At 48.1% G+C, this 10,973-nt stretch overlaps 1 protein-coding gene across 1 annotated transcript in view; it reads right to left on the bottom strand.

The window, feature by feature from the left end:
* Positions 1–630: 630 nt before the first annotated feature.
* APCDD1 (APC down-regulated 1) overlaps positions 631–10,973 on the bottom strand; it is a 32,985-nt gene continuing 22,642 nt past the window's right edge. Inside the window, exons 4-5 of the mRNA XM_004385806.3 lie at positions 2,784–3,105; positions 631–1,195 (exon numbers count right to left, since the gene is read on the bottom strand). Coding sequence (XP_004385863.2) covers positions 744–1,195; positions 2,784–3,105 — 774 coding nt within the window. The 3' untranslated portion in view covers positions 631–743. The remainder of the gene's footprint in view (positions 1,196–2,783; positions 3,106–10,973) is intronic.

The raw sequence follows: 10,973 nt of genomic DNA, 5'->3' as shown, positions 1-10,973 counted from the left end.
CTGTAACCATCCAGAAATCAACATATAACAAAAGCCACAAAGCTCTCTGTTCTTAGCAAGCTAAAACAACTAATGTAAAAATAGTTTAAATTACTTTGAAACTTTAATTACAGATATCTTTCCATTCAACATTTCTGAAAGTTCTGATCCTTTCCTTTTTTGCACAAAGGCCGCAAAGGTGGTTTAGCTAAACCTTGTGTTTTTTCATACGCACAGATCCACGCCCAAGTCTCTTCTTTATTAAAAGGTGTCTTGATCACTGTCCCAAACCAACTCTGCACTGGATCCTAGGTTGTAAAACTCAGAGAGCAATAGTTTCAAAGGAGGATAGGAAGCAATCCTAGTAAAAAGGCAGTAAAAATTATAGTTTGATCTTTGTTTCTTCTAAGTTCAGCTCAGAAATATAATGATAATTAAGAGGAAAAAAAAAAAGGACCCAGCTCTCAACCCTGCTCCCCTACCAACGATGCTAGCCAGAAACTCTTTGCAGTTTTAAAGTGCAATTACTACTGTGGAGCCGCTCAGGCCAGGGATCAGCCTGGATGGAGTTCAAAGCAGAAACTTCAGACAAGCACTGCTCCTGACTCAGTGGCTGGCAAGAGGGCAGGGAGGGGAGGAGAGATGGAACAACAGCGCTTAGGCATTTAAGTGCATTGAGAGAGTACATGTCTTTTCTTTCTGTAAGGAGAATCTGTCAATTGTGAGGAATCCCCATGTGGAAAAATGTAACTTTTTAGAAAGTTCTATCTGAGGATACTCCAATGTGGCATAGTCCAGAGGCAGGTGATCACAGCAAGGAAGGTGGGGAAGCTCCTGCTCTGGGGGGCCCCGCTCCCATACTGGTGGGCTCTGTGCTCCTCGGTCAAGTCGTCGGCTCTGGGTGCAGAGGAGGCGCACTGGACCAAGGGCATCTGGTAAGACGTGGCTCTCTTCTCGGGCCTGTTAGGGCTGGAGCCGTCACTGGGCCGCTGACCGTTGAATAAGAGGTACCTGCCCCGGGCATCTTGCTCCATCTTGAAGATCTCATACTCCGTGTGAGGCAGCTTGATGCCCAGGGCCACACAGCCATTGGTGTGCGTCACATCCTGCTGGACGCCCACCTGCCAGGAGCCCTCGGCCCCACACTCGTTCCCGCTGAAGACGTTGAGAAGCGAAGCCGTGGCCGCATCCATGGGGGTGACCTTCATGTGGTTCACTGGTGGGAGAAGGGAGCGTGTTACTGACTCTGAGCGGACACTGACAGCGCCAGGTCTAGACAAGACTTCCTCTTGAAAAGCATCCCGCATACCAAGCCACCTGACCACCGTGCTCTTAAGAGTATACAGATGTGCAAAGAATCCAATGTGTTTGTGTGAATGGCGGTCACACCAAATACACTGCAGTTGTGACCAGAAGAACTCCATCTGTGGATAAATGCTGAGCCCAGGCTGCAGCTGACAGACCACGTCTGTTCAAATGAACTAAAACCAGAGCATGAAGGGTTCCTGAGTACTTGTATCTGGCAGCACCAACTCTTTGGGTTTGACGAAATAGTCAATGAAAGCTGGAGTTTCGTTTTTATGAAAGAAGGTTTTAAGGTCTTTAAAAGTTTTGGTGCCAAACACCTACACTAGCTAGCATTCCTGCAAATTAATATACACCCATAAGTCTGGCATCTAGAATAAATGAGGCTGTAAACAAGAAAAATACAACAAACACACTAAATAGAAACCCCAGCGCTTGTAGAGTATTGCTTCTGAAGATCCTTCCAGGGAACTAAACTTTGTATCCAATTAAGATATATATGGAATATACCCTACTGGTGTGGGATCAGGTAAAGATTTTTCTGGTCCTCTTGGCTGAGTTTATCAAAGGTCCAGTCTTCTAGGAGCAAGCCTTCCTTCTTTACAGGTGGCCAAGATGCCCCAGGACTTACTGGGTTAACAGAAATCCTTCATATTAGACTGACTGAACCTGGAACGTTCCCTGGAGAGGGCACGCCCAGTATCCATGCTGTCCCTTTTTATTTGGCCATGACAGGCCTGAGACCATTTACTGAAGACGCTCAAGCTTTTTAAAAAAAAGTTCTAGAAAGAGAGACCACTTAGACTTCCCTATGCAGTCCCCGGGTGGTGCCAACGCTTAAGCACTTGACTACTAACCAAAAGGTTGGAGGCTTGAACCCACCCAGAGGTGCCATGGAAGAAAGGCCTGGTGATCTGCTTTCGAAAAGTCACAGCCAATGAAACCCTATGAAGCAGTTCTACTCTGCACACACAAGGTCGCCACGAGTCGAATGAACTCGATGGCCACTGCTCAGACCTCCACTGTTGACAGCAGCCGGGTCCATCTCATCCCTATTTACATGGCTTAGACGAACAACTCTTGGCATAAACCTTCCCAAAGCAGCATCCACCTCGTGGAAGTGACAACTTCTCAGGCTGTACCTGTCAGCTCGGAGCACCGCAGGTGTAACCTCTGGAAAGCACGCTAAATGCAGTGAGGGTGCTGTTATCGCAGGGTGACTCAATCAGCCCTAAGTTGTGATGAGAAAGGAAGCGCGCGGACTGCGTTTTATTAGTGGTAACGCACTACCGGGGTCTCCGTAGCAGCGGGGACCTGCACCTGAGGCGGTCTACCCACCCTGGGTCTGAGCCAAGAGGTGCTCAGAGTGTGACTATGAACCATCGACTTGGGGCAGGAAAAGGCCCCGTCCCTTGGGCTCGGCTTCTGCACAAAGGTCCCAAAGGCTCAGGATCCCTCCGCCCTCAGTCTCTTCTACACGGGATGCAAGACGGACCCACCTTTGAACACAAACTCGGTGCCTCCCATGACGCGGACGGAGTGAACGCCCCGGCTGTAGCGGCCCCGGGCGTAGATGGTGAAGGTGGGGTGCTTGCAGATGGGGTCCGAGTAGTGGTAGTAGTGGCCCTCCCAGGTGTTGTTGTTGTCGTGGAAGATGAAGTGGCGGGTCAGGAAGAGCACCTCGGGGCGCACCTCGCAGCGCTGGCTCACCCACTCGCCGTGCAGGCCGATGGTCAGGTCGGCCTTCGGGGGCAGGATCGGGGGGTGGAGCTCGTCTGAGCGGTAGATGATGCGACAGGCGATGCAGGCGTGGTCGTGGTTCTGAGGCCAAGAAAGAAACACTCTCAGAGACCTGTCTTTACAGGTCTGGGCACGCGGACACCAGGTCACCTCCGCTGACAACCGGAGGACCCGGGAAGCAACGGGAGGCAGGCTTGGGGGCACGGAGAGAAAAGTGTGTGTATGTGCATTCACAAGCACACACGTGTGTTTACTGACATTATACACCTGCCTAGATATTTCAGGGAGTCCCTGGGTGGTGCCAACGGATAATGTACTCGGCTGCTAACCAAAAAGTTAGACGTTTGACTCTTTTCAGAGGTGCCTTGGATGGAAGGCTGGTGATCTAATTCCAAAAATCAGCCAATGAAAACCCCACGGAGCCTGGTTCTATTCTAACACATGGGTCGCCATGAGTGGGAATCATCTCGATGGCAACTCGTTAGATGTTTTAGCTGTGAAATGGACTCTATGTGGAACCCCATCAAGCTTGCAGACTGCACAGGGGAGGACAAAACCCAGGACGGCACTCCGACTGCTGTGGGGAGAAGGATGCCGTCTAGTTAAGGCAGGGAACTGCTCAGAGGCGGGATCCAGGACGCCTGGTAGAAGGCAGCTCCCGGCCCCTGCAGAGGGGCAGGCAGGCACCCCTCCACCCAGCTGTGTCTGCTAGCTGCTAGGCTTGAAGGTTGATGGGCTCCTAATTTGATTCCTGCTTTCACAGCTTTGAGTGTTTAATTAGTGCAAGCTAGCTGCAGATCCATCTTTCAGAAGAGCCTCTCCGGCAGAGTCTGTTTTACCGCACTCACGAGGGCCCATGGGCAGGCTGTCCAGGGCTGTGGCTTAGAAAAGCCTCCACAGGTCATGCCATGCATATAAGAGCATGCAGAGACAGCCAGCACCGTGAGTGCACCATCTGCCTGAAGGGCTTCAACCATTCCTGTCCAGTTAATTCAACTCACAGAGACCTCATATGTGTCAGACTAGAACTATACTCTGTAGAGTTTTCAATGGCTGTGATCTTATGGAAGCAGGTCACCAGGTCTTGCTTCTATGGTGCCACTGGGTGGATCTGAACTGCCAACCTTTGGGTAGTAGTCGAGCGCAAACCGTTTGTGCCTCTCTGGGACCTTAAGGGCTGACCAAAAAGTCTAGGCCTGGAAGTCAGGAGACCTAGGTTTTTAGATGTACCCTGCCATTATCTAGCTGTTCAACCCAAGCCACATGACAGCTCTGAGCCAGGCTTGTGGACAATCTTCCTGCTCTTCTCCCTGCCGCACAGATATCCTAAAGCCAACTGCGCTAACAAACTACTCGAGCAAACTAAAGCACAATTCAAATGTGATGAAGGTTAGGTGTGGAGGGACGCAGCTCAGCGTTCGCAGGGGGCAATCGGCTGCCACCAAGACCAGCCCTCCCCCCAGGCCCCAGGGTCCACGGCTGGAAGGATGCTCCCTCTCCTGGGTGGCAAGCACGTTTCCCTCATCTGTTTTCTAAACTTGGCAATGTAAATCAGCGGGGTCTTTTAGTTTTCAGCACTGATTTGATTTGATCTTGCTGTGGTTATAGTTTGTTTTATTTAGATCTTGGCTTTTTCAGGAAGGGGAGTGGGTTTCTCGCTGTCATCCTACAGGCTCAGAATGGGAAAGCTGACAAGAGGCTTAGGAATTGGTGCTGCTGTTATTAAAGGAGCTCAGGGTTGCAACTGCTGAAGGACAGTGTTTCCTATGCAAATGTCATTTGTGGCTTGTAAACAATGAGACCAATGGGCTGCAGCAGAGAGGACGGTGACATCCCCTGTTGTCCCCTGGGTCTGGTTTGTATTTGAAGCCTACTGTTTGCCTGCGAGGGGTTCTGGCAGCACAGGAGACCCTGACCCGCAGCCTGTGGCTGGGGTGTACTGCTGTCTGCAAGTTACAATGGGGGGAAAGCACCGGTACCCAGCCCCTACGAGGGGTTCTGGCAGCCCAGGAGACCCTGACCCGCAGCCTGTGGGTGGGGTGTACTGCTGTCTGCAAGTTACAATGGGGGAGGCACCGGTACCCAGCCCACTAGGGCCGTCCTTGACGGCAGCACAGAAATGGACGGCTCTGGCCAGGTCCTGGGGCCAGGCCCATCCTTTCAGCAGCGCCTGTTACCGAGGTGACAAGTTACTTAATCTCTCAGGTTTAACTTCCTCATTTCTCAAGTGGGGCTCACTCAGGGAGCCCAGAACCACTGCAGGGAGGGAGTTTTGTGGGTGACTGAACAGGCATGGGAGTGTATGCGTGCACAGCTCTGGGTATGAGGACGAAATGAATGGCATGCCTCCCACATATAAGTGCTACTATCTTTCCATTGCACATTATGGTAAGATACAAATTCAGTTAAAAGCATCACGGAATTCAGCAGTTTTTCCTTTATCTGTCTTCTCAGTAAACTACTCTGGGGTAAAGGTTCCAAAATGTTTACGTTGCAAGGGGGTTCTGATATTCAAAGCAGAGGATGGAAAGTTAATATGCTGCAGAGAATGTGCCCAGCACACAGTGATGGCGCTGGCCACTGACATCAGGACCACGCCTGCTGTCTTCGCCTGGCCCAGCCACGCACACTGACTGAACACCAGCACGGGGCTGGGGCGCAAATCTCACTTCCCACATAGGACCCATGTTTTCGGGCTGCGGGATCTGCCGCAGGAAGACTCTGAGGTGGTGAGGAGGCCCTGCTGCACACTGCCTACACATTCTGGAAAGAGAAGGAGCCTACAGGAACTCACACTAGGTCAGTGTGAGAAGGACCGGAGCCAGAGTATTTCCACACTACCCATGAAGGCACTATATGGTCCTCTCACTCAGCTCCTTAGCCAGCCAGCCTGCTCCCAAGCAGTGCACACTAGCTACAGCACCTGCTCATCAAGTAAACCCCGAACAGCCCATGTGCTCAATCACGAGCCAGCCCAGCCTCCACTCCCCTCTGTCCCACTCCCCACAACTTGGTTTGCTGTCATTTGGGAATTAAAAAAAAATCGATTGTGACTATTTCATTTCTGGCCATTCTAAAGCCCAAGTCTTACTCCCTGAGAAGATGTTTCCTTAAGTATCGACAGCAATTCCAGAATTTCACAGAAGCTTCTTAAGTTGGGGAGAGATGGGGGTGTGTCATCTTCTAGGGCTGCTGTGACAAAATGCCACAAACTTGGTGGCTTACTAGAACAGAACATTACTGTCTCTGGAGACTAGGAGTCCAAATCAACGTGCTGGCCGTGCCATGCTCCCTCTGAAGGCTCTAGGGGACCCGGCTTCTGGTAGCCCCAGGTGTTCCTTGTCCTGTAGATGCACCTTCACTGGCCCTCCTTCTGTCTGTCTTTGTGTCCACTCTTCTTATAAGAGCACTACTCCCGCTGGATTAGGCCCACCCACCTCCAGTATGGCCTCGTGTTCACTGATGACATCTTCAAAGACCCTATTTCCAAGCAAGCTCCCTTTCAGAGGTGCCAGGGGTTAGGACTTCAACACATATCTTGGGGGGACACATAATTTAATCTGTAAGAGTAAGGGATCTTCATTCTTACAAGAGATGCTGCTAGGATAACGTCAAGGTTCAACTGCTTTTTGGAAAAAGCTTTGCAGTGAGAAGGTGGGCAAGTCCAAGCACATTCATGGGGAAGGCTAGTCTTCCATCATATGGGTCTGTGAGAATTTAGGGTAGGGTGGAGGGAATGGGAGGAGCCTGGCTCTTAGGTTACTGGTCTTGCCAAGTTTCTAAATGAGTTAATTTGTTTAAACAACTCTTTCACTGCCATTAAGAAACGGAAGAAGTCATAATCAAGGGGAGACTGTTGGGCCTCTTGGCTGATACTGTCAACAAAGGGGCAGTTTTAGCCATGGTTCCATAAGGGGGACACCTGTTTCATAGGCAGGTTTGAAAAACAGTAATTTGTGCTCCTACTTTTCACAGCTCTTGGCTTAAATAAGAACCAAAGACCTAAAGGAACTATTTCAAGGAAGCAGGAATTAAAGCCTATATTGCACTGGCTGTAAAATTTCTCCTTTCTAAGATGCTTTTCTTAAAAAGTAGCCTTTCAAGATTAATAAATGGAAAGAGAATTACACATAGTAAACATGCAGAATGATCTGCATTAGGAAGTATCATTTGCTTTATGAAGTTGCTCTGTTTTTGGGATCCACATTCGGATATGTAGTCCTCACTTGGGAAGCTCACTGATTTGGCCTCAACACCACGCCCCTTCCTTTAATATTAGAAACGGCTATTTAAAGTCAGAGTTTCTGCACACAGATGATTTCAAGGTTAAAACAGAGGGACCAGAAAGTGTTTCCTTGTTGTTATTCTTTCCACCAACTATAAAAAACATGAATTCAGGAGGGGGAAGGAGAAAAAAATATACAATTAGTATCTTAAAAGAAAAAAATATCAAGCTTATTCTAAAAATGAAAAACACACCTCATACTTTGTAAGTGAACAATGTCCTAGGCGAAGAGTGGGGTTCTGCCCACCCCCACTACGGTTTCTGCCCAACCCACAGGGAACACGTGAAATAGCAGCAGCTCGTGTTCACGGCCACTCAGCTCTGAGAAGGGTTAAGTGCATCATCTCCTTAAGTTATACAACCTCCCCCAAGAGACCAAAGGCACATGTTACAGATGAGGCAACCTAGACACAGAGGGAGAAAATAACGGCTCAGATGACTTCACAAGCAGAATGTAGAATCAGGAAGATACTCTGGTCTCTGGCCTTGCTGTGTGTTCCCTCCTGGACATGCACTGCCTCTCACGCTGAGGTGTGAGAGAACCAGCACTGTCCTATCAAGGGCCCAGTCCCTTGGAAAGGTCTTCTCTGGCTGATGACTGGTGGGGATTCTCCAGGCTTTCTTCCATTCCCTGCCAATATTAATTTCTGGAGAGTTGGTTAGTCAACAACATCTGCTGACAATACCCACTTTTTTTTTTAATAGCTGTGTAGATTTTAATCATGGATATAGATATAACATATAAATACATAAAAGTGCCCTTAAAGAGCTTATTCTAAAGTGATACATTTCTGAAAGGCTCTCAAGTAAAGAATGTCAGCTATAGGCCAAAATAAAAATCATGTTGCTATTTATTGAGCACTATTTACTAAGCCCTTTCTTTATATTTTCTAACTTCATCTTTACTACAGTCCTGTGGGGTACTTGTTTTTCTTTCCTTGTTATGCTTTAAGTTTAGTTTATAATTCAAGTTAGTCTCTCATACAAAAATTTATACACACATTGTTATGTGACCCTAGTTGCTCGCCCTATAATGTGACAGCACATTCCTCCTTTCCACCCCGGATTTCCCGTGTCCATTCAAACAGCTCCTGACCCTCTCTGCCTTCTCATCTCACCTCCGGACAGGAGCTGCCCATTTAGTCTCATGTATCTAGTTGAGCTAAGAAGCATACTCTTCACAAGTATCATTTTATGTCCCATAGTCCAGTCTAATCTTTGTTTGAAGAGTTGGCCTCAGAAATGGTTTTAGTTTTGGGCTAACAGAGGGTTCCAGGGGCCATTAAGTATGGTCTCTTTACTAGAATTTGAGTTCTATACCCCACTTTTCTCCTGCTCTGTCAGGGACTCTCTGTTGTATTTCCTGTCAGGGTGGTCATTGGTGGTAGCCAGGCACCATCTAGTTCTTCTGGTCTCAGGCTGATGAAGTCTCTGGTTTATGTGGCCCTTTCTGTCTCTTGGGCTAATACTTTCCTTGTGTCTTTGATGTTCTTCATTCCCCTTAACTCCAGGTGGTTGGGACCAATCGATACATCTTAGATGGCCACTTGCTAGCTTTTAAGATGCCAGACGCCACTCACCAAAATGAATACTCAGGTGTTTTAACCGTCTTCCCAGAATGGAAGAAATTACTTGACGTGATCTTGCTGTGAACACATCAACTAGAGAAGCAGGCCGGAAGGAAAAAAAAAAAAAAACAGAAGTCTTCAAAAGTATCATTTCTTGGGCTAAAAGTTTTGTCTGAGGAGGAGGAGAAATGGGAATAGATGATGGACGTTTCCTTTCCTCGGGCTCTGTTCCAACAGATAACCAAGGGACAAAAAGCACATGGATGCTTCTCAGAAAGAAGCCTGTCGCGCCCAATGACCAACGCTGAAGGCTTCTTTTACAACCACCATCACCACGCGTTGGCTTAAATTTCTACTGTAGCAATTCCTACATCTGCGCCCTTCTTGGATCTTTTTCACTTCTTTATAAGTTCTCTGAGGCCAAAACCAAAGCGTTCATTTTTCATGTTTCCCATACTGTCTAGGACAGACAGTCAGACTGACACAACTGACTGAATCACTAAGAGTTGTGATTTGATATTTAAGAAGCTAACTAGAGTAAGCTACCACTCATCACACAGGCTGAGGGCTGACCTGCCTTGCGGGAGAGACCTCTTGGGTACTTCTCAGATCTGGGATCCTAGAGGCTATGAACGCTGGCTTGCTTCAGTCACCTAAAGGGATCCCATGATTCCACTTTCAGAAAGAAGTGGGGTGAGCAGTTGCCTCCGTACATGCTGTATGTGTCTCTTTAACTGCAGCTTCAGGCAGCCACCACCAGCAGCTGGTAAGCTGTCTGCCTCTGCAGTCCGCCATCTGCTTGGAAGGCAGGGCGGCTGAAGCCGTGTCTCCATGGCCAGGTGCCGACTCCACTCGCTGGTCATCTGCTGTCCAGGTAGTGGCCACTTGCTAAAAGGCTGCAGAAGGACTTACAGAGCCTCAAGGGAACAGTGCACAGTGACCCGTATCCTGCTACAACCATCCGTAAAGGGGCCTGGGCCCAAGAGGATGGTGGGAGAAGGCAAAACGTGGGGACACAGATTCCCCAGGCTCTGTACTTGGTTAATGAACACTTAGAGGGGGAGTAAAAGTCAACTAAAGACTCTTTTGCACCCTGGTGTCAAGAAGGGGCACCCAGTAGGTGCTCAGGAGCAACATTATGCTTCCAGAAATGGGTTCCCTAAGAAGCTTAACCAGCTGCCGTGGAATCAGTTGTGATTTATGGGGACCCCATCTATGTCAGAGTAGAACTGTACGCCCTAGGGTTTTCAATGGCTGATTTTTCAGAAGTACATCACCAGGCCTTTCTTCTGAGGCACCTCTGGGTGGACTCAAATCTCCAACCTTTTGGTTAGCAACCAAGCATGTTAACCATTAGTACCACCCAGGGTTTTAAGGCACATCAGTAATCACAACAAAAAGATACTGTTGCATCCTATAATATAAACTATGTATAGACTCAACAGCTAGATGATAAGGACCATAAGCAGCTGGTTATCTAGTAGGAATGACTTTAAGAGCGATTTCAGAAGAAAAAATTAAGTTTTTACTTGTTTCTTTGACATCTATTAATTTTAATTCATTTAAATAGTTAAATTAGATTAACTTTAACGATGAAATTACATTTGCTGTGAACCCCACGGTTTGGCCCAGTTCTCCCCCTCTTCTCCCCACGTGGTTTCACGAAATACTCCCACATAGTAGCTCCTTAATAAATGCTTGTTGAGTGGCTGACTTCCTGCTCTCAGGCTTTTGCCTGTCCTCTTGGTTTTCTTGACTTTTAAGGTATGAAATGTTTACCACTTTCATTGTCCCTGACAAAAAGTATTTCCTGGTCCACTAACTACTTAAATAGGGCAACCTTGCATGCTGGTTTATCTCTGCAGTCAAGAGAGAATGAGCTGTTTCAGAAACCAAAGTGTAGGACAGCAGCTGTGTGGTACAGCAGCACCGCGATCCTTCAGACCTTGACCCGAATAAAATGTCCACAAAAGCCACCCTTGCAGAGGCAAGACCTCATCATCTGATCCCAGCAGCATCTACTGCCGTATGTAAATCCCTAACTTGGGTCATCATGAATGAGCGTAAGACTCGCCCCTGACATTGTTTTAAGTCCC

The sequence above is a fragment of the Trichechus manatus genome, unplaced genomic scaffold, assembly GCF_000243295.1.
Source record: "Trichechus manatus latirostris isolate Lorelei unplaced genomic scaffold, TriManLat1.0 scaffold00146, whole genome shotgun sequence".
Classification (NCBI taxonomy): Eukaryota; Metazoa; Chordata; class Mammalia; order Sirenia; family Trichechidae; genus Trichechus; species Trichechus manatus.
Note: the sequence above shows the minus strand (reverse complement) of the source record. Positions and strands in the feature narration are given on the sequence as shown.